The sequence below is a fragment of the Haematobia irritans genome, chromosome 1 (genome assembly GCF_050003625.1).
Source record: "Haematobia irritans isolate KBUSLIRL chromosome 1, ASM5000362v1, whole genome shotgun sequence".
Classification (NCBI taxonomy): Eukaryota; Metazoa; Arthropoda; class Insecta; order Diptera; family Muscidae; genus Haematobia; species Haematobia irritans.
This window is the reverse complement of record NC_134397.1, coordinates 84674366-84696551: the sequence shown is the minus strand read 5'-3', so window position 1 is coordinate 84696551 and position 22186 is coordinate 84674366. Positions and strand designations below refer to the sequence as shown.

Here is a 22186-nt window from a genome sequence, read left to right as displayed (position 1 = left end):
AAATAATATGGTAAAATAATATAATAAATAACAAATAAAATATATAAAATATTTGTTATTTTAAATTAGTGAGAAAGATTTTCGTTTTTAAAAATAAATCTATCAATGTTCGTGATAGTGTATAAAGAAAGAAAACACCTGCAGAATAACAACCCTTTCATTTGTCTTCATTTTGGAATCTTCAATTATCAGGTAATATTCAGTGACGCTAACCTTTTGCAACAAAAATGTTTTATGATTTTTTATATTTGTAGGTACTGAAATTGTAAAAGGAGGACAAAATCGTTAGGCAGCAACTTATTAAAAGTGAAAAGTACAAGAAGAAGAAAATGTGCGTTTTACAGTTGATAATATCACACGGAAATTGGAAATAATGGAATAATAAACTAATAAAGGGTGATTCTTTTGAGGTTAGGATTTTCATGCATTAGTATTTGACAGATCACGTGGGATTTCAGACATGGTGTCAAAGAGAAAGATGCTCAGTATGCTTTGACATTTCATCATGAATAGACTTACTAACGAGCCACAACGTCGAATTTTCAGTGAATGGGCCCTAGAAAAGTTGGCAGAAAATCCGCTTTTTATCGACAAATTTTGTTCAGCGATGAGGCTCATTTCTGGTTGAATGGCTACGTAAATAAGCAAAATTGCCGCATTTGGAGTGAAGAGCAACCAGAAGCCGTTCAAGAACTGCCCATGCATCCCGAAAAATGCACTGTTTGGTGTGGTTTGTACGCTGGTGGAATCATTGGACCGTATTTTTTCAAAGATGCTGTTGGACGCAACGTTACGGTGAATGGCGATCGCTATCGTTCGATGCTAACAAACTTTTTGTTGCCAAAAATGGAAGAACTGAACTTGGTTGACATGTGGTTTCAACAAGATGGCGCTACATGCCACACAGCTCGCGATTCTATGGCCATTTTGAGGGAAAACTTCGGAGAGCAATTCATCTCAAGAAATGGAGCGGTAAGTTGGCCACCAAGATCATGCGATTTGACGCCTTTAGACTATTTTTTGTGGGGCTACGTCAAGTCTAAAGTCTACAGAAATAAGCCAGCAACTATTCCAGCTTTGGAAGACAACATTTCCGAAGAAATTCGGGCTATTCCGGCCGAAATGCTCGAAAAAGTTGCCCAAAATTGGACTTTCCGAATGGACCACCTAAGACGCACCGCGGTCAACATTTAAATGAAATTATCTTCAAAAAGTAAATGTCATGGACCAATCTAACGTTTCAAATAAAGAACCGATGAGATTTTGCAAATTTTATGCGTTTTTTTTTTTTTAAAAGTTATCAAGCTCTTAACAAATCACCCTTTATTTCAAAGAGATTCGATGCTGTTGATTCTTAATAAATATATTCAATATATTAATAAAAACATGTCTTTTATTGAAGATAAAATTGCTTATAGAAATAAATAAAATTGTATTTAAAAACGAAGGTAAGCAGTTCTAATTATAGGTGGGTACTATGTTCGGGTTTCGAGTTGAAAACCACTTTATTTTCGCGATTATTTTTTTCTTATATAATCAAAATTATAAATGAAAATAAACATATTCCTGTAAAGTCTCGCCGAAATCTTTAGGAAAAAGAAACTGCGCGTCAAGTGAGTTAATTTTTCTGATTCATATTGAACTGTTTTAATAAAGTAACCGCGAAAATTTCAACGCGAAAACAGAACATAGTACCTACCTTATGAAGTAAAAGTTTTACCACAAATGTGTAAGATTTGTCGAAATGAATGAAAAAATTTCAATAAAATCATTCCATATATGAATTCAAATTAGTTAAATTTTTTCATTCTGTAGTATAGTGGTATATAAATATAGGAAAATGTTAACTAATATATGGAATGCATTATTCCTAATTTCTACGAAAATCACATCGTTCAAACAATTAAAAATGTCTTTGGCGCTATACGAAGTTCAACTTTCTTCACAATGAGTTCATTTTAACTTAAAGAAGGGGTCACTTTTTTCTGGGTGTACATATCTATAATTAATAACAATGGAACGTTTTGCTTCGCACCAAGGCATATTTAATTAATATGCCTTGGCTTCGCACATAAAGGTGTGTACTATGTTCCTTTTTCGAGTTGAAAACCACTTTATTTTCGCGATTGCTTTTCCTTAAATAATCAAAATTATAAATGAAAACAAACTTATTCCTGTAAAGTCTTGCCGAAATCTAGAGGAACAAGAAACTGTGCATAAATTGAGTTAATTTATCTGATTTATATTGAACTGTTTTAATAAAGTAACCGCGAAAATTTCAACGCGAAAAGCGAACATAGTACTTACCTTAACTGAGAAAAACTTGTAGTACCACGTGAAGTGAAGAGAATCCATGTTGTACTTTTTTCTCAAGTACTTACATTTTTATTGTTCCATTTTTTCGGAACACATATTGTTTCGGATAAGTACTTGGTGGTATTTGACAAGTAAGTGTTCTCTTCACTTCACTACTTGCGCTCTGAGAGAAAGAGAGTGTATGTACTATATTCGACAGCGAATTGCATACATGTAGTGAAAAGTTATTCGATGCAGACCTCTAATAAATATTTTTGTACATTTAATTTAGTGTTTTGGTGAAAAAAACGAACATAGTACTCACCTTTAAGGTGTGTACTATGTTCGTTTTTCGAGTTGAAAATCACTATATTTTCGCGATTACTTTTCCTGAAATAATCAAAATTATAAATGAAAACAAACATATTCCTGTAAAGTCATGCCGAAATCTATAGGAACAAGAAAAGTAACCGCGAAAATTTCAACTCGAAAAGCGAACATAGTACTTACCTTTAGCCGCTAAAATCGCTAAAGTGAAAACTAAATCAGTAAAATGCATGAAATTATACGTATTTGGTGCAAATTTTATTATAACTTGATGGGGAAAAACCCAAAGCAAATTTTCACAAAGTTTTTATTCCTTAAAATAAATTATTAAAGAAAAGTAATCGTGAAAAAAATTACGTTTTTAGCGGCTTTCTTTAATAATCCATTTTAAGGATATTTTTCTTTAATAATCCATTTTAAGGAAAACAAACTTTGTAAAAATTTGCATTGGGCTATTCCTCATCAAGTTATAATAAAATTTGCTACAAATATGTATAATTATATGCCTTTTTTTGCTGATTTAGTTTTTACTTTAGCGGCTAAGGGTAGGTACTATGTTCGGTTTTCGAGTTGAAAACCACTTTATTTTCGCGATTACTTTTCCTTAAATAACCAAAATTATAAATGAAAACAAACTTATTCCTGTAAAGTCTTGCCGAAATCTAGAGGAACAAGAAACTACGCATCAATTGAGTTAATTTGTCTGCTTTATATTGAACTGTTTTAATAAAGTAACCACGAAAATTTCAACGCGAAAAGCGAACATAGTACTTACCTTAAACTCGAACTTAATACTCACCTTAAACGATTAACGTACACTGTTAGAAAAATATGTTTTTCATATGTTCCGATATAAACAAAATGTGTTTCGGGCACGATTTTAAACCACAATATATTTAAGTGCGAACATGTAATTTTCCTAAACTAACACTAAATGTTTGGGACATCTATGTTAATATGTTAGAATATATTATGTTTGGGGCATGAATGTTTCATAAAAATCATATGTGTATACAAACATATATAAATTTACAAATTTCAACTAAACATACATATGTTGTGATATTTTATTCAAAGCGACAGAGAGAGTATAGAGAGAAATAGAGATGGAAACCGGGAGAGTTGACGAAAGATATCAATATAACACAGCAAAAGAGAACAATTTCGGTGAAACCGCTTGTATGTTGTTTCGGAAAACTGTTTTATGATAAGGCCAAAAATTTGATATGTTTAAGTCTAAATATTATTTAATTTGAATAAAGAGAATATACATTCTGAACCAAGAGAATAGACATTTGAAAAACAAACAGCTTATGTTTTCGCCTTGAGAGCAGCATTTTATGTATGTGTGGACATGTGTTTTGTTTATCATTTTGGCATTATTTTTTTCTTGGTTCGTTAAAAGAAATCAGTGGTCTTCATAAAAATAACGAATGGGCACTATACTCTTTTTAGAGTTGGGACGGTAAAATGAAATAAGGAGGAAATAGTGAAAAATTACACAGTAAAATGTAAAAAAACAAAGTTTAGTTTCTCTTTATTAAAAAGTAGTCCACGAGGAGTTGACGGACACCATCAAATATAAAAGCGGGCATTAAGTTCGACTTTTACAGCTAAAACAATTTAAAAAGTTTATTTTCTTTAAAATGAATTATTAAAGAAAAATAAAAGGAATTTTAGAGCGATGGTGTTAAATGCTAGTAAAAAACTGTTCACTCCTAAATAAATTTATGTTTATATTATAAAATTATGTATGTATGTTTATACTCGACTCCACGTTCTTCTTTTGTTAGTTTTTGAATTCCTTCCAAATTATAAAGTTTTGTGCAAAAACAGTTTTTTATTACAAGATTGTTATTTTTGCAATAAAAAATAATATTTTATCCAAAAATCATTCAATTTCGTTTATATCAAGCACTGTTACTGACTATAAATCTTTAATAACGCACATTTCGATGTTTCATTTAAAAAAATTAATATAGTATAAATATAAATGTGTAAATTAAAAAAAAAAAAAAAAAAAAAAAAAAATGTTCGGTCGGAGCAGGGATTGAACCCACGACCCTTTGCATGCAAGGCAGACATGCTAACCACTGCTCCACGTGGCAAACAAATGTATGTTTCTGTTAAATAATGTTATGTTTGCATGGGCTCGTGGGCGCTGCAAACTATGCTATATAAATGTAACTTAAAACGATAATTATCTACTGGTGACTATAACAGCTACGTAGCCCAGTGGATACACGCTCACAAAAAATCGCTTCTGTAACATATACTCCCACCCTGCCAACATTTTTTGAATTTGGGGACTCTTTTGAGAATCCCCACTACGTCGAAAACAATCATATACGACATCAAAAACTCGTCGGAAAAGTTACTACAAAAATGTTTCGCATGAGTGCAATTATTAGGTGCCTTTATAGATCAATTTAGAACGACGCCAATAAGGGACCCTCCAAACAATCAGAAAAAGTGCATTTTAAGATAGTTGTAAAAGAATCATTGTGGTCGAGTAAAACACGTTTGTTTAGATATTTATTAATTTGATTAAACATTTACAAATTCTTAAAAATATAACATTTATACCACTATCACATTACATTTAACATAATTTTTGGCATTAATGATGATGTTGAGTTACAAGTAGCGAGTTACATGTTGCTGCGTCTATCAACCAGTGTTTTTATTCCATGGAGGCAGCGTGTCTGTAAAATATCTGAAAAACAATCACTTTATTCCATTTGGAAAATCACCAAATTGTTCACCAATATACCTTTCACATTTTTAAGCGTATAATCTATGTTTTCAGAACTTTATTTTCGTTTTTATTTAATTAAAATATAACAAGCTGGTTGCGCTTGGCGTTTCACAAAAAAAGGGTTTTTTTTTAACAGTAGGGATGGCAAATTACTTGCATGTACTTTTTGATGTACCTTTTCATGATGGTTGAAGTGACATTTACGAGTCTGTGTAACGATGAGGTTGAAATGGAACTTTGAAATGCTGGCAGGGCAAACATATTTTGCTTCAAGCATATATATTTTTGGGTATTGCCCAAACATTTATATGTTTGATCTCTTCCAATATATAATATGTTTGAAAGCAAACAATATATGTTTGGGTAGTCTAAGTTCCAAACATTTTGTATTTTTGCATCCAAATTCAATAATGTTGTCTTCCAAAAAACAATATGTTATTATGTGACCATAAAATAAGTTTGGAAGCATTTTGCACCCAAAAATATTATATGCTTAAAAAAATTCTCCCAAACAATATTGTGCTCAAAATTTTATTTATTTATTTATATATTTACAATCATAATGAATTATGAAAATAAACAGGTAATATAGGTGCTAACAACATAGGTTTTCGACCTGAATGCTCAAAATTTTGTTTCTGCCCAATTGTATATTCCCCGAAATCTTACTCTTAGTTCTTAGCACCTTTTTCTCTAATACAAACATTGTAGAAGAAATTATTCAATTTTATGATTTTTTTTATTTTAATTTTACCTTTTGCCGGACGGGGATTCGAACAGCGGACCACACAGTTTGTAAGGATCAAAGAAGTAGCTGATCAATTGCCCAAGGAAAAATAAAATGGTAATTTTGTAATAACAAGCAACAACCACCAACTTAATTCAATATCGCTCCCTGTTAAATAGCGCTCCAAGCTACTAAACACATATATGTTTATAGGCTATTTCTAAATTAATATATGTTTGCATCCAAGCATATTATATTTACAAACATTTTATGTCCCAAACATAATATGTTCTAACATATTAACATATATGTCCCAAACATTTTATGCTAGTTTATAAACATTATATGCTTGCACTCAAAAATATTGTGTTTAAAAATTTGTGTTCCAAACATATAATGTTTATAGCCAAACATATGAAAAACAGTCTTTTTCATCCGTGTAGTGTGTTGGCTTACAAACTGTATGGTCCTCGGTTCGATTCTCCGTGCAGGCGAAAGGTAAAATTTAAAAAATTTATAAAAGTGAATAATTTCTTCAACATTATTTGTATTAAGGTGAGTACTAAGTTCGAGTTTAGCCGCTAATTTTCACTAAAGTGAAAACTAAATCAGTAAAAAAGTCATAAAATTATACATATTCGTCGCAGATTTCATTATAACTTGATGGGGAATATCCCAAAGCAAATTTTCACAAAGTTTGTATTCCTTAAAATGGATTATTAAAGAAAAGTAATCGTGAAAAAAATACGATTTTAGCGGCTAAACTCGAACTTAATACCCACCTCTACAGAGAAAGGTGCCAATAACTAAAAAATTTCGTGGAAGTGAAAATTACGAGTATGTTAGGGAATGAGCACAATCGTGTTTGGGAAAAATTCTTCCAAGCATATAATATTTTTGGCTCAAAATGCTTCCAAACATATAATATGTTCACATAAAACAAACATATTAATGTTTCGGCAGTATGCAATAATATATGTGCTTCCTGCAAAATATGTTTGGAACATATGTTAAAGAAGCGATTTTTTTTGAGGGTGTAGTATTAAGACCGGTACTCTGTTTGTTGGTGCGAAAAAAGTTCCCCTCAAGCAGAAGATATTTTACAAATAACTTTGGATTTAAAAAATCTAATTTTACAATGCTGCATTTTATTTTTGGAACATAGCAATTAATTCTTGTGATTCCATTCATTGCTACCCCGGTACTATACATGCTGGTTAAAGTTCTAATGCTTGGTTGGTTGAAGTCAATTGCTGTGCTCCATTTGTTAACATTTTGTTTTGTGTTTATTATCCCGATGCCCAGTACAAATGAAACGATAGTAAAATATAATTCACCAAATAAAGCTTTTATTTTGTTAACATTTGTGATTAAATTTCATGTTTTATACATTATTTATGTTCTACAATATAGTGGTGAGCGGCTGATGTTGGTTGCTAGTTTATTACGGAAATACAACTCCATGTTATACTTTGTTTTCTCAATCGATCAGATTACATTTTTAAATAATAATCCCATCCACTTTTGCATTATAAATTCACCAAGATCAGTTTAATAAATAAATTATTTCTTAATTCACATTGCAAATGGCGCCATGTTATGAAAATACTGACTGATCGATTTACATCAGTTTTTCAACTCGAAAAAAACAAAGTATCACAAATGGAAAAAATTTCGCTAGTTTTTCGCATTTTTTGGTTTTGTATGGAGTTTCAACGCGAAAACCGAACAGAGTACCGGCCTTTATGCTTCGCAAGATATTTCGTCATAACGCCTAGTAACAATGAACTAACAATGAAAAATCCAACTTACATATATATAAAAAATTCTATGTCGGATCCGCTGAATGAAATTTAACGAGAAGGGTTTGAATTGGTGTTATTGCTCCCAAACGCCAAAATGAAATTAAATCGTTTCATTCCAGCCCATCGCAATCATTTTGGAATGATGATGAATACAAGAAAATTATTTTGCTATTTAAATAAAAATTAATTGTTTACGTGGCATAAGCATTTATAATTTATTTTGGATAAAACTATGTTCTGAAAAACTAATTTTATAATGCTGCATTTTATTTTTGGAACAATTTCTTTTTCTGATTCCATTCGTTGCTACCATAGTACTGCAACGTCAATCGCACTGCCTCCTTTATAATTACGATGCAAGGTCAGCATTTGTGTTTATTATCCCTATGCCCAGTAAAAAGAAACGATTGTAAAATGATATTCGCTAAACAAAACTTTATTTTGTTAACACTTTTCTATAAATTTCATGTTATATACATTATTTATATTCTATCATGTAGTAGGGAGCGGCTAGATTGTGGCTGTTAGTTTATTACGAAAATACCACTTCATTTTATTTTTATTTCGTCAATCGATCTTATTGCATTTTTAAATAACAATGCAAACCACATTTGTATTAAATTTCACACAAATTATTTGAATAAATAAATTATTTCTTAATTCACAATGCAAATGGCGCCATGTTTTGAAACTAACTAATCTCAACATATGGAAGGATTTAACACGATCTAATTAGGGACTGTGCGCTTTATGTCAGTTTTTCAACTGGAAAAAAAAGCACCACAAATGAAAAAATATTTCAGTAGTTTTACGCAGTTTCAGTTTTGTATGGGATTTCGCTGCGGAAACCGAACATAGTACCTACCTTAAAGTGTTGATTTAATTTTTCATATTGACTTACCAATTATTATAAACTATTTGAAGCAGTTCCGGTTAATTCTCGGTCAGCTTTTTAATGTTTTCAAGAACCTTCTTAAATCCATAATTTTAGTTTCCGGCAAAGATATATACATTTAGTGACTTCCTTAAAGTTTTAGACAATTTTTTATTTTCACTTACCTGTTATTATAAACTATTTGGAGTACATTCAGTTATTTGTCTAAAATGTTCCTTTTTTATTTCTTCCAATTGACCACGAACTTTATTGCACAAAGATGTATTTAAAACCACATGCTTTTTTCGTTGCATTTTAGGGTAGTGTCTTGTCAAAGTTTTCTCTTATTATCTTCAACACCTTTTCAAAGATTTCTTCAATCGCAAACAATTTGAATATGTATTGAAGATGAGATGTTTCAAATAAAGTTGAATTTATGTTGAAAATTATCTTTACCCTCAAATTGAAAAGTTGTTGCATTTGTTTATTGGGTATGGTTATATTTGCACACATACGCTGTACGCAAAGTAGCCGATTTAGGCCCAACGATAATTGAGAAGTTCAGCGTGTTCATTGTGCGCTGTCAACTTGCAATTGTCGATAAGAATCAAATGTATTTGTTGTCACTACTGCTGTGAATTTTCAGAGGCTCATACTATTTCTGCGAGTTTAAGTAATAAAAAAACAGAAGTAAGACTATTGGATATATTGTGAAATTTTTATTATAGTATTGTTTATTTTAGATATGCAAGGTCTAGGTATCCAGAGTATTAAGAAGAACCCAGCTGTAAGCAGTGAATTCACATTTTTCGTACTGTTGCATAATATTGTATTTTCACATATTTCTAGCTTATTCCCCTGTACGTCTGTGTAGCGGCTGGCGCTGCTGGTGCAGTATATTATATGCTTCGTTTGGCTACTAGAAATCCCGATGTAACATGGAATCGCACCACAAATCCCGAACCATGGCAGGAATACAAAAATAAACAATACAAAGTATGATCTGTATATTCGAATGACGTGCATCTTTTTAATTACTTCTTTTTTAGTTCTATTCTCCAATTAGGGACTACAGCAAGACCAAGTCTCCTGCGCCCAACTATGAAGATTAAATCGTTTGGTATGGTTCATTCAAACAATCGTTTGACTTGAATTCTGTTACATAAATCTTCGAATATATTGTGATTTCCAATTGCAATAAACTATGAATAATTAGAGAAATATCTATGCATAATTAAATTACATTTAACGTGGACAATTTTATTTCTAATAACATTGGAAAATATGGAATTAACAAATTTCTACGCAGATAACTATTGCGTATATTTACATAGCCGCTATCAATACTCTGATAATCAAGCGAGATATAATGATATTCGAAATAGTTCTAACTGGCCGCATCATTCGTTGTGTGTTGTAGTAAATACGATTTCTAGTGTCGGAAAATACATTCTTGTACCATAAGTCTGAATTTCTATGTGTCTATCAGAAATATTGTTTCTAGTTTCAATAGATAGATCAGATCGTATATTATTGCTCTCATAATCGTATATTATTGCTGATGTACACATATGGTCATATTACATACGCATGTACAAGTATCTGCCGATTTACACGAATTTGTTATAATATCCTCATTTATTGCTTTATTCAAATTTGGCGAATGACAAACCATGTCAAAACTGAATAGCAATACTTGCTTCATTTCGTCGTTTTAATAATGCATAAACTGTCGTATAATATAGTCGGCTACGCCCGGCTTTATTTCCTTCTTGACCAAAAAAGTCTTATTTCCACAACGGAAAACCGTTATTCAGCACACTTGTCTGCCGAATTTAAAGAATATAGCTGAATATCAACCTGCCTATTTTTTAAAGTTTTTAGAATAAGACGCGATTGTAATGATGAGGTGTTTTAAGTTTTTAATCTCTTTTAATGACTGTTATGGGTTCGATGCCGTTTTATGTTAATGCTATTGTTATTTAAAGGTGAGTATTATGTTCGGTTTTCTCACCAAAACACTAAATGAAGTGTGCAGAAATATATATGAAGACGATTATATTTTTATCAAGCCTTATCAAATTATGGATGGCAGAGATCCAAGGCAAAGATTGCGAAACATTTTACATTTCTATATTAATTATCGTGAAAACAAGCTGGTGTTCAGCTTGAGAACTGAGCATAGTACTTACCTTTACGATTACATTGTTTTAATAATCCATTTTAAAGAATATAAACTTTGTGAAAAGCTGTTTTGGGCTATTCCCCCATTTTAAATCGATCACTTATTTGTTGAAAGCTCACACAACCCTTGCTCATCTTCCACAAATTGATAAGTAAGCATTCTTCCAAATTATAGGCACAACGGCCCGTGCTACGTGTTATCCAGAATGGTTCTAGCGCACACAGCAAGGACGGAAATCAGGGATTTTACACACACTAATATTGTAATGCATACTTGAAATGTTGATCGGCTCATACGGAAGTGATCGAAATATATATATCCGGATATTGATTGTCGACTTCAAAGTATCCAAAAACTTTTGGAATTCTTCGTATCGTCCTGCAAACTTTTGGCAGTAATGAATTTCGCTTTTTATACTTTAGATGCCGTTTTTCTGTAAATTACATAGCTTTGACTCATTTGAAGAGTCATCTAATTCACAAATAAAATTTATTATGTACCTTTCCATTTGTGGTGTCTTTAAATTCTAAATTGCAAACAAAATATGCAACAAAAAAGCAGTTGCGCAACAAAATCAAAGTTGCGCAGCAGTTGCAGCGCAACACAGCGTTTCCGAAAAGACCCACCATTTTTCAATTCTGGCTTCACTTTAGTTGTTACGAATTTCAACAAAAAAGTGTCTCTTTCACACTCAAAAATTCGCTTTGTATACAATGCAACATATTTAGTCTTTGTTAATTGGATTATGTTTAAATTACCCTGCCAGCATTTCAAAGTTCCATTTCATCCTCATCGCTACCACAGACTCGTAAGTGGTACTGCAACAATCGCCAACTGTGATAGTACTTTGCCATCAATATTCGCATGAAAGTATTTTGCCATCACTATTGCTACAAGAGCCATTTCATATTTTGTGAAACACCAAGCACGTTTGGCTTCTTATAATTTATTTAAATAAAACGATAATGAAGTTCTGAAAACATAATTATTTCGCATAAAATTGTGAAAGATATATTGGTTTGACTTCCCAAATGGAATAAAGTGATAGTTTTTCAAAAATTTTCCAGTCACGCTGTCTCCATTGGGAATAAAAGCACTGGCTGATAGACGCTACAACATGTAAATTGCAACTTCTAACTCAACATCAATATTTTATTAATGCATAAAAATATGTTAAATGTGACGTGATAGTCGTATAAATGTTATATTTATGAGAATTTATAAATGTTTAATAAAATTAATAAACATCTAAACAATCGTGTTTTACTTGATCTCAATGATTCTTTTACAACTATCTTAAAATGCACTTTCTCTGATTGCTTGAAGGGGCTCTTATTGGCCTCCTTCTAAACGTATCCAGAAGGGCACCTAATAATTGCACTCATGCGATACTTTTTTGTAGTAACTTGGAGTGGTACAACTTCTCAATAGTGACGGCGCTTTTTCGAGGAGTTTTGGATATCGTATACGACTAGATATGTCTCTTATTGAAAAATATCGAATCCTGTTTTTATTTCATTTGCTGGAAGAAGAGGTAAAATTAGCATCCTATCATGGCTTCATCGTGTATTAATTGTGGCACTACGAAGACCTATTTCGCTCGTGAAATAGGCCAGTTTAAGCTCAAAGACATTTGAATTTATATATTGAAAAATGAAAATTCGGCAAATGCTATTTTTTTCTTTTTGAGCAAACCAGACAAATGCTGAATTGAAAACTCCCAGATATTATCGCAATTTAGGAGACATGGTTTAGTGAAAAATTGATACAATTATATAAAATACCTGATTATGCAAGGATACATTGTTGCAGAGATGATAAATATGGTGGCACTTCATTGTATGTAAGGGAGAATTTGCAATTTTCTTTAGATATTTGTAAAAGTGAATGTTTCGTTGAGATTACTTCTATAACACTGCAAAATTATAAAATAGATAACAAGAAATTGAAAATTGTATCTTTTTATACGTCACAGAAATGCTGTGTATCGAACTTTATAAATAAAGGGTGATTTGTTAAGAGCTTGATAACTTTTTTTAAAAAAAAAAACGCATAAAATTTGCAAAATCTCATCGGTTCTTTATTTGAAACGTTAGATTGGTCCATGACATTTACTTTTTGAAGATAATTTCATTTAAATGTTGACCGCGGCTGCGTCTTAGGTGGTCCATTCGGAAAGTCCAATTTTGGGCAACTTTTTCGAGCATTTCGGCCGGAATAGCCCGAATTTCTTCGGAAATGTTGTCTTCCAAAGCTGGAATAGTTGCTGGCTTATTTCTGTAGACTTTAGACTTGACGTAGCCCCACAAAAAATAGTCTAAAGGCGTCAAATCGCATGATCTTGGTGGCCAATTTACTGGTCCATTTCTTGAGATGAATTGTTCTCCGAAGTTTTCCCTCAAAATGGCCATAGAATCGCGAGCTGTGTGGCATGTAGCGCCATCTTGTTGAAACCACATGTCAACCAAGTTCAGTTCTTCCATTTTTGGCAACAAAAAGTTTGTTAGCATCGAACGATAGCGATCGCCATTCACCGTAACGTTGCGTCCAACAGCATCTTTGAAAAAATACGGTCCAATGATTCCACCAGCGTACAAACCACACCAAACAGTGCATTTTTCGGGATGCATGGGCAGTTCTTGAACGGCTTCTGGTTGCTCTTCACTCCAAATGCGGCAATTTTGCTTATTTACGTAGCCATTCAACCAGAAATGAGCCTCATCGCTGAACAAAATTTGTCGATAAAAAAGCGGATTTTCTGCCACTGATTTTGGTAATAAAATTCAATGATTTGCAAGCGTTGCTCGTTAGTAAGTCTATTCATGATGAAATGTCAAAGCATACTGAGCATCTTTCTCTTTGACACCATGTCTGAAATCCCACGTGATCTGTCAAATACTAATGCATGAAAATCCTAACCTCAAAAGAATCACCCTTTATAATGGATGTGCTGTTGAGTAATAATGCACAAAACCCAATTATTATACTTGGAGATTCCAATTTTGATTATTTTCGAAATCCCAATTTTGTTGATATCTTAAATTTGTTTCAGAACTTTGATTGTGACAATAGTCATGATTTGGTTACAAGGCCTCGAAGTGGAACTAGTATTGATCAAGTATTTAGAAATTTTGCAGAATGTTTGTATATCGATTTGATCGAATGTGAACCTTCTGATCACAATATGATATCGTGTAAATTCTCTTCTAGAAATTATTCGAAGGAGCACGTGTTGAAGTATCCAGAGTCTACTTGTTATGAGAAGGCAAAGGAGGTATTGGGAACTAGCTTACCGGAGAATAATGAGTTATTGAATGCATCTACACTTACGGAAGAGTTGGTTCATAGTTTAGAGAAGGCAATGTTTGTTTCGAGAACGGAAAAGAAAACACAGAAACTAATGTGCTTTGAACTGACACCTTGGGTTAGCAGAAATTTTCAGAATTTGATTATTTTTAAAGAGAAGTTGTTGAAAGAAAGGAGAAGGTTGGGAAGGAGGAATGCTTTGAAAAGGATAAGTAAGATTGTGAGATATGCAAATAGGAAGTGTAGAGAAGAATATTACAGAGACAATTTAAGTCATTTTGGAAATGATCCAAATAAGTGTTGGACTTTCATTAATAATGTTATTGGTAGATCAGGTACAAATGGGATTAGTCTCAATGATTCTGACGGAAATATAATGAGCGATAACACTATCGCTGAATCGTTTAATAGGTATTTTCTTACAGCTGTTTCGGATCTAAAGAGTCAGATTTTAGTTCTTCCTGGTGATGATATTAATTCACTCAGAACACTTTCTGCGACTACGAATGTATTTAGACTTGATGTTACATTAGATGAAATTACACATGTTATATTATCCATGGACGTAAATAAAGGTACGGGTTATGATATTATTTCTCCAAAGTTTGTGAAACAAAGTGCTGAGGAAATAGCTCCAATCTTGGCAGGATTTTTTAATAAAATGATGTTCTTCTGAGATTCCAGATGTATTGAAGATGCATAAAGGGGTTCCCATACCAAAGGAACCTAGGGAATCCAGAGGGCTAATCACGGCATTCAATATCGAGAACTTTTTATCGAAATCTAAATTTTTCGGATCACGGGAGTCGATATCGAGTTTTTTTGACCGACAATTTTTCGATTGGTAAATTGCAAAAAAAAAACATTTTTCACTTGTTTTTTTACATTGTTTTCGCCATATAGGAATGGTAAATATATTAGTTTTAGTTCGAATTGTTGCTAATTTGTAGTAAATTTACATATAATGAAGATATTTTGAATATTTAGGACTAATGCAACTCCAATAAAAGTTAAACAAAAACAAAGAACCATATATAAAGTGCACATGCTAGATCGATATCCAAGAGATTGTGATCAACCAATTACCGTACCATTCCGTGTCAACATAACCACCATGGACCACCTTGTAAGAATAGTGAATGATGAAGGCTTCCACTGGCAAAAAGTTTTAAGACGGCAGACAATTGTAAATAGATAGAATTGACGTTGACATGCCACCAAAAATTATTTTCCATTTGAATGCCTCCTTCGTCAGCCGAAATCGTCGATTAAGCCTCCAAAGGTGACTTTCTAACAGTGCACACCATTTCAAACCCATGTACTTACACTAATAACAATGTGCACTTTTATTCCTTATTTGTCGCCGAATTATTTTATATTAGGTTAGGTTAGGTGGCAGCCCAATGTATCAGGCTCACTTAGACTATTCAGTCCATTGTGATACTACATTGGTGAACTTCTCTCTTATCACTGAGTGCTGCCCGATTCCATGTTAAGCTCAATGACAAGGGACCTCCTTTTTATAGCCGAGTCCGAACGGCGTTCCACATTGCAGTGAAACAACTTAGAGAAGCTTTGAAACCCTCAGAAATTTCACTAGCATTACTGAGGTGGGTTATGCTAACCATTGCACCACGGTGGTTCTCTATTATATTCATATTCATATGTTATATTCATCTCATCCTCCAATTAGGAAGGAATTCGGAGGAATGTAAAAAGAGATATGGGTCCATAAGATATAATGCAATACAATTTACTTTTTACTTTGAAGTCTTTAAAAACATGTGTTTTTCTACATTCTATTTTGTGCCGCCAACTTTATTTTGTCATTTCATTTTGTTCTGCTTCGGTTTTTGTTGTTGCCAATGCTAGAGAAATTGCATCAAATTTCGATCGAATGCCGTAAACCAAGCTTTTAATCGTATCGACAATTTTTTCGATACGTTTATGAATTCGATACCGAATGCCGTGATTAGCCCCCAGTCTGGATAAATATCGACTGGTAACGATTCTTTCAGTAATCGTCATGATATTTGAGAAAATCTTATTTGAGAAGCTTTCATTTTATCTGGAGACCAACAAACTATTGTATGATTTCCAGTTTGGGTTTCGAAAAGGTTGTGGGAGTGCAGTATATTTGTAAGGGGCTTGATGACGGATTCAAAGGGATATTCTTTGATTTTACTAAAGCTGTCGACTTAGTAGACCGTGGTGTAATGATCAAGAAGTTGGAATTTTATGGCGTTAGAGGCAATGAGCTGTTGCTATTCGAAAATAATTTATGTGAAACTTAATAATCCTAGGAGCTTCATAGGAGACGTCAAGTATGGAATTCCACAGTGTAGTGGATTGGGACCATTATTGTTTACGATCTATTTAAATGATCTTAAGAATCTTGGACTTACGGGAAAGATGTATATATTTGCTGATGATGTGTGCTTGTTCTACCCATATAAGAATGACACTGTTCTGAGGGCTCTAATGGAGCGGGATTCCGCCCTAATATTTGAATTTGCTCGATTAAATGGATTGTTACTTAACCCATGTAAAACAAAGGTGATTCGATTCAGACCACATTCTCAAGCACTTACTAACAATTTTTGCGTGTACGATTGGCGTTTGATAAACGAAAGCCACTGTGTCTTATCAAATTAACACATCAACTTTATTTAAGGACAAAATTAATGTTATACCAATCCTTGATCCAAACGCACTTAAATTACTTGGCTATTGTATACGCTTGTATAGTTCTTTGAAATCACTTCAACTTGTATAGTTCTTTGAAATCACTTCAACGTATGCAAAATAAAGCTCTCAAATGTATTTACAATTTGCCATTGACATATTCAACACTTGCACTGTATAAGGATATTGCAAAAACAATATTCCCTGTGTTGGGTTTGCATGAATACCAGTTGTTAATATATGTGTATAAGTCAATAAATGAAATTGGTCATCATGTTATATCATTCTCTCAGAATCAAAGTATCTTGAATACCAGAAATAGACAAAATCTGAGAATGTCCAGTTGTAGATTGGAGAGAACCACACAAAGAATATATTTTGCGGGAAGTGTTTTATATAATGATTTACCCAATACTATGGAAAATATTCCTAATATTTCATTATTTAAATCAGCTTCTAAGAAGTATCTTTTTGAGTCTATTGAAACACTTTTGATATGAAATAAAGTAAGTTAAAGTAATATCGAGTAATAATTTTTCAGTTTTGCATAAAATATACCACCATTGTTATTTTTGTATTAGATAACAAGAATAATTATATAAATATTAAATTGCATCAGATATGTATGTAAGATTGCCTACTTGCCTCAAATATGCCAGTAAGGGCGCTGAGGCTATTAGTTAAAGTATGTGAATTGTAGCAAATGTGAATTCCAAATAAAAATATGATGTATTTTAAAATGAAAATTGGAAAGAGATGATCGACGTGCTGCTGATTGGTAATTGAAGAAACATCGGGTGCGCGATTTATTTCACTGAATGTGACGAAAAAGGATTTGAATGTACCCATAAGATGGAACGACCGAAAAACGGGCATCAATAAAATAATAGCATCTCCATCATCCATAATATTTCAGTTACTGGGATGGAACATAGACTGTATGCCAAATCGGCTTTCATAACAGTGGTTTGCTAAAATATCTTTTCCGGCATACTTTCGAACATTCAGTATTCACTGATACGTCCCGATTTGGCAAATAGTGCTATCAGTTCTTGGTGGTTTTGTATAGCGTTTGGCAGCATTTTCTACATAATTGTCTTTGCATTTTCTTATAAACCACGAGATCTGCACTGTCTTTCTAGTTACGGCATTTTGAATTAAATACCGTACGTATTTTGTTAACCAAAACAGGCGATCAAAACTATACCATTTAGTTTTTGATTTGTATTGCGACATTAATTTTTCTCATAAAATATTGGGCTTTTTGTCCGCCTATTTTTCGGGACATATGGCCGCGATGAGGGAGAACGTAAAGCCCAAACTAAAATTGGGCGATGTGACCGCCCCAAGGGAGGTCATAACGCCCAAAATTATATTGAGCGATATGTCCGGTCGCCGATAGACTTCATTCCAAAAATGTACACTCACCACAAGGTTGTAAGTATGAATAGTTTATTTTTTTTAATTGGGCAAATTACATGATCTTTACATACATATACATTATTCACCGAAACTCATTACAACCGTCGATATTTACTACAACGCTGTTCAATGTAGGCTCAGAAATGCCCCGGAGCTTGTTTTCTTTAAGAAGAGAATCTGAAATATATGAATACGGTTAAACATTCTTGCATAAAAAAGTTTTACATTTCTTACCTTTTTCTTCCTTTTCATTGGAATAGTTCATATTATTCCTCTCTGAAGCATTTGGGATGTCACTTAAACTATCGTCTTTCTCTACATTATCTTCCATGCTAATATCAGCAGCATCAAGATCTTCCTCCATCTCTCTAAGTTCTTGATTAAGAGAAGATTTCTTTTCACTTATACTTTTTGATAAAGCAGTTTCGCTTTCAGCAAGAAGTTTTTCCGTTTGTGAGCTTAAGATCTTAGGTTTAAAGTATATACTAGGCTTTGTTTTTGTTTTGATAAATGTCTTCATATTATTCGCTGACGCTTCCCATACTTCAAAATCTTGTACACGACTAATTTTTCTTTCCAAACTCTTAATTTCCATTTGTTTACGTTTTCGGTATAAGAATAATGACTGTCTTTCTTTCTTTAGCGACTCTCGCTCAATAATTTCTTGTTGTTCCAATTTTTTCTCGATTTGTGCCTTTTTCTCCTCCTTCTGTTTTAGACGTGATTCTTCTTGGCAGAATTTATGTAATGTTCCAAGGAGAGAACCAAACATGCGACGGTTCCTAGCTCTAGATTCGGAGTCCGCACACTGTGCATTAACTATGTCCTGACGCGATGGTAACTCGCGTATAACGCGAGACGTTAGCCGTCTAGGTGGCTTTGTTTCATCTGCAGGTTTTGTTGGTGATGACAACCTTTTAAAAACTGATTTAGGACCGACACCTCTTTTGTTTGTACTGGAATCCGCATACTTATATTTCAGACTATCAACATCATATGAACTCTTCTTTTCGGATCTAAATGAAAACAGATATGTACATAAATATTTGTGAAAACAGCACTAGATATATTTATTAATTATCTTAGCAATTGTCTTGTGGCAAATTTTAAAAGAAATGTTGTGTACTCAGATCGTAGTAAACACCAGTCGTGATAATGATCAACTAGAGTACAGGAACACAGTAATTCAAGTGTATATGGTATGTAAAAACCGGCAAGACACAAGACACACTAAGCACTATAAGATTGTAGAGTTTATTTGTCCTTCATATACTTGAATTTAGAAGTACTTTTTTCATACAATTCGCTTATGTCACAAGGGCATAAACCTTGTAATCCAAATTTACAACGGCATGCGAATGAAACATATGTAAAAAGCCGGTCCACCAATATATTTTATTTATTGTAATTACAACTTTAACTGGTATAATTAACATTGTGATTAAATATGTTGAAATGTCCAAACATTTCGGTAATTGGATTTTGTAATTTGATACAGGTATTGAGCAGATTGTCAAAAAAATCTGATACCTCATTTCACCTTACGTTTACGCAAAATTTCCTTAACCCACGAACATACTTTAAAGACACTTCTTCAACAAAGGACAGTAAAAAACACAAGATTAATTAAGTACCAAAAAGGTACTTGTATATCCCTAACTATATAAAAGTATGCCAATGGAAGATTTTTCTCAACGGTGAAATTCCATGAACAGACTAATTTTGCCTTACAGTGGAACTCCAACAAAGGATAATTTTGCACGCCGGTGGATCACCAAAAACTGGCAATTGGTCCATGTTACAATTTGCTCAACTCACCGGACTTTGATGAAAGATAAACCGGGCATACAACGCTTTTTGCGAGATGAGAAATTAGTGATTTTTAAACTGATAACTATGATTTTTATTGGAAATATTTACCTATCTTTGGTGTGTTTCGGTCTTCCAATTATTCGTCTTATGCTATCATTTAAAACAAGCAGAGTATCCCGAGCATTAGTTAATTCGAGTTTCAAATCACTACAGTTTTTCCCTCCTGTCGCGTCCATCGTACAATATGTACAATATATTAACTTTTCTTTCCTATTAAGTCCTCCAATTGTTTTTCTTAATTGCTTTCAGATTCCTTCTCCACTCACTGGATACTGGCAATGCCAGATGATTGAACTTTCTTGCAATATGGCATCTTCTATAAGTTTGACAGAGTTGTTAGTAAATATTGAAGTCGATAGCAGAGAATGAAGCCGACCCATTTTTATCGGAATGAAGCCGACCCATTTTATCAATTATTGCCCAGCGGCGTGACGGCTAATATTGTAAATATAAACATAGCGATAGGCGAAACATTTTCGCCGAGACGACATATACAATCAGCTTGTAATGTTTTGTTATTTGTTGAGTTATTTCAAGAAAAAAGAATTTCATCCTCAAAAAGCGATGGCAACACTAAATCATTTTCCACCCAGGAATTAGACTAATGCGCCTTGCAGACTAGCAGTTATTCCGGACGGAATTTCGATGTTTGTAAAGAATCTTACAGTGTGTCGGATCGATGCGACTTGTCGGCGATGACTAAATAATCGGTAAATGTGTTATCGATCCCATAAACATGCAGCAGTATCGATTATGGGATATGTTCGACACGAGCACTGTCGTCCGGAATAACTGATAGTCTGTAAATCGCATTATAAAATCAATTGGAAGTTTTCCAAATTGTAATGAGATTAGTTGTACAAACAATCTTGCAATCAAATTTACATTTCATTCAAATTTCCGGAGCTAAATTTTTGTAAAACTATTATAGCAACTTCCCTGCCAACTTTTTTTTTGAATTTGGCGGCATTTCTTAGAATCCCCATCACGTCGAAAATTGTCGTATACGATGTCTAAAACTCCTCGCGAAAGTGTCGTCACTATTGAAAAGTTGCACAACGCCAAGTTACTACCAAAAAGTATCGCATGAGTGCAATTATTAGGTGCCTTTTTAGATAAATTTAGAACGACGCCAGTAAGAGCCCCTTCAAATTATCAGAAAAAGTGCACTTTGAGATAGATGTAAAAGAATCATTTTGGTCAAGTAAAACTCGATTGTTTAGATGTTTATTAATTCGATTAAACAATTATAAATTCTTATAAATATAACTTTTGTACGACTATCGCACCAAATGTAACATAATTTTTTGCATTAATAATAGAACGATGTTGAGTTACAAGTAGCAAGTTACATTTAGCAGCTTTTATCAGCCAGTGTGTTTATTCGATGGAGGCAGCGTGTCTTAAAAAATATCTAAAAAAGTATCACTTTATTCCATTTGAAAAGTCGAAAATTGTTCACCAATATACCTCTAACAATTTCAAGCGAAATAAGCATGTTTTCAGCACTTCATTTTTCTTTTTTTATTTAACCCTTACCCAATAAACACAAACGTTTGAAAAAAGCTAAATTTCAACAATTTGTCAAACATTTTTTCATTATAATCCAACAGTAAAAAATTCGGTGATGAAAAATACGACCTAATACCCAACGTAGTATAAGGGTTAAATAATGTATAAAGACCGGTATGCACCTCTAGCGAAATTTTCGGTAGCAAAAATTTATTTAAGTCTACAACAAAAAAACAGGGCTGTGTACACAAATTTTAAACCAGCTAATCGCTTTTAAAAATTGTTAATATATGTTCCAAATATTCCTCAAATAAATTGTTTATTATTTACAGACCTTTTAAAACTTTTACGCACACAATGATTGTAATAAATTAAATGTTTGCTGCCAAAATATGCTTTTGACAACCCTATTATTTTA

The 22186-nt window shown here is 32.9% G+C and overlaps 3 protein-coding genes and 1 long non-coding RNA gene across 4 annotated transcripts; 2 read left to right on the top strand and 2 right to left on the bottom strand.

The window, feature by feature from the left end:
• Window positions 1-1270, top strand: LOC142239714 (uncharacterized). The gene is made up of 2 exons (XM_075311500.1): window positions 1-192; window positions 255-1270. Exon 2 carries the CDS (start codon window positions 550-552, stop codon window positions 1192-1194), a length of 645 nt encoding a protein of 214 aa, XP_075167615.1. The 5' UTR covers window positions 1-192; window positions 255-549; the 3' UTR covers window positions 1195-1270.
• Window positions 1271-5124: 3854 nt separating this feature from the next.
• On the bottom strand, window positions 5125-5499 carry LOC142239712 (uncharacterized). The gene is made up of 2 exons (XR_012723100.1): window positions 5396-5499; window positions 5125-5338 (listed from the first exon to the last, which is right to left on the bottom strand). It is a non-coding gene; the product is annotated as an uncharacterized LOC142239712 (long non-coding RNA).
• A 3841-nt stretch (window positions 5500-9340) lies between these two features.
• Window positions 9341-10028, top strand: ND-MLRQ (NADH dehydrogenase (ubiquinone) MLRQ subunit). The gene is made up of 4 exons (XM_075291028.1): window positions 9341-9476; window positions 9530-9573; window positions 9636-9782; window positions 9836-10028. The coding sequence occupies exons 2-4, from the start codon at window positions 9532-9534 to the stop codon at window positions 9896-9898; spliced, it is 252 nt and encodes an 83-aa protein (XP_075147143.1). The 5' UTR covers window positions 9341-9476; window positions 9530-9531; the 3' UTR covers window positions 9899-10028.
• An 8369-nt stretch (window positions 10029-18397) lies between these two features.
• Pnn (desmosome associated protein-like protein pinnin) lies at window positions 18398-20542 on the bottom strand. The gene is made up of 3 exons (XM_075291027.1): window positions 20305-20542; window positions 18619-19400; window positions 18398-18561 (listed from the first exon to the last, which is right to left on the bottom strand). Exons 1-3 carry the CDS (start codon window positions 20430-20432, stop codon window positions 18467-18469), a joined length of 1005 nt encoding a protein of 334 aa, XP_075147142.1. The 5' UTR covers window positions 20433-20542; the 3' UTR covers window positions 18398-18466.
• Window positions 20543-22186: the final 1644 nt, after the last annotated feature.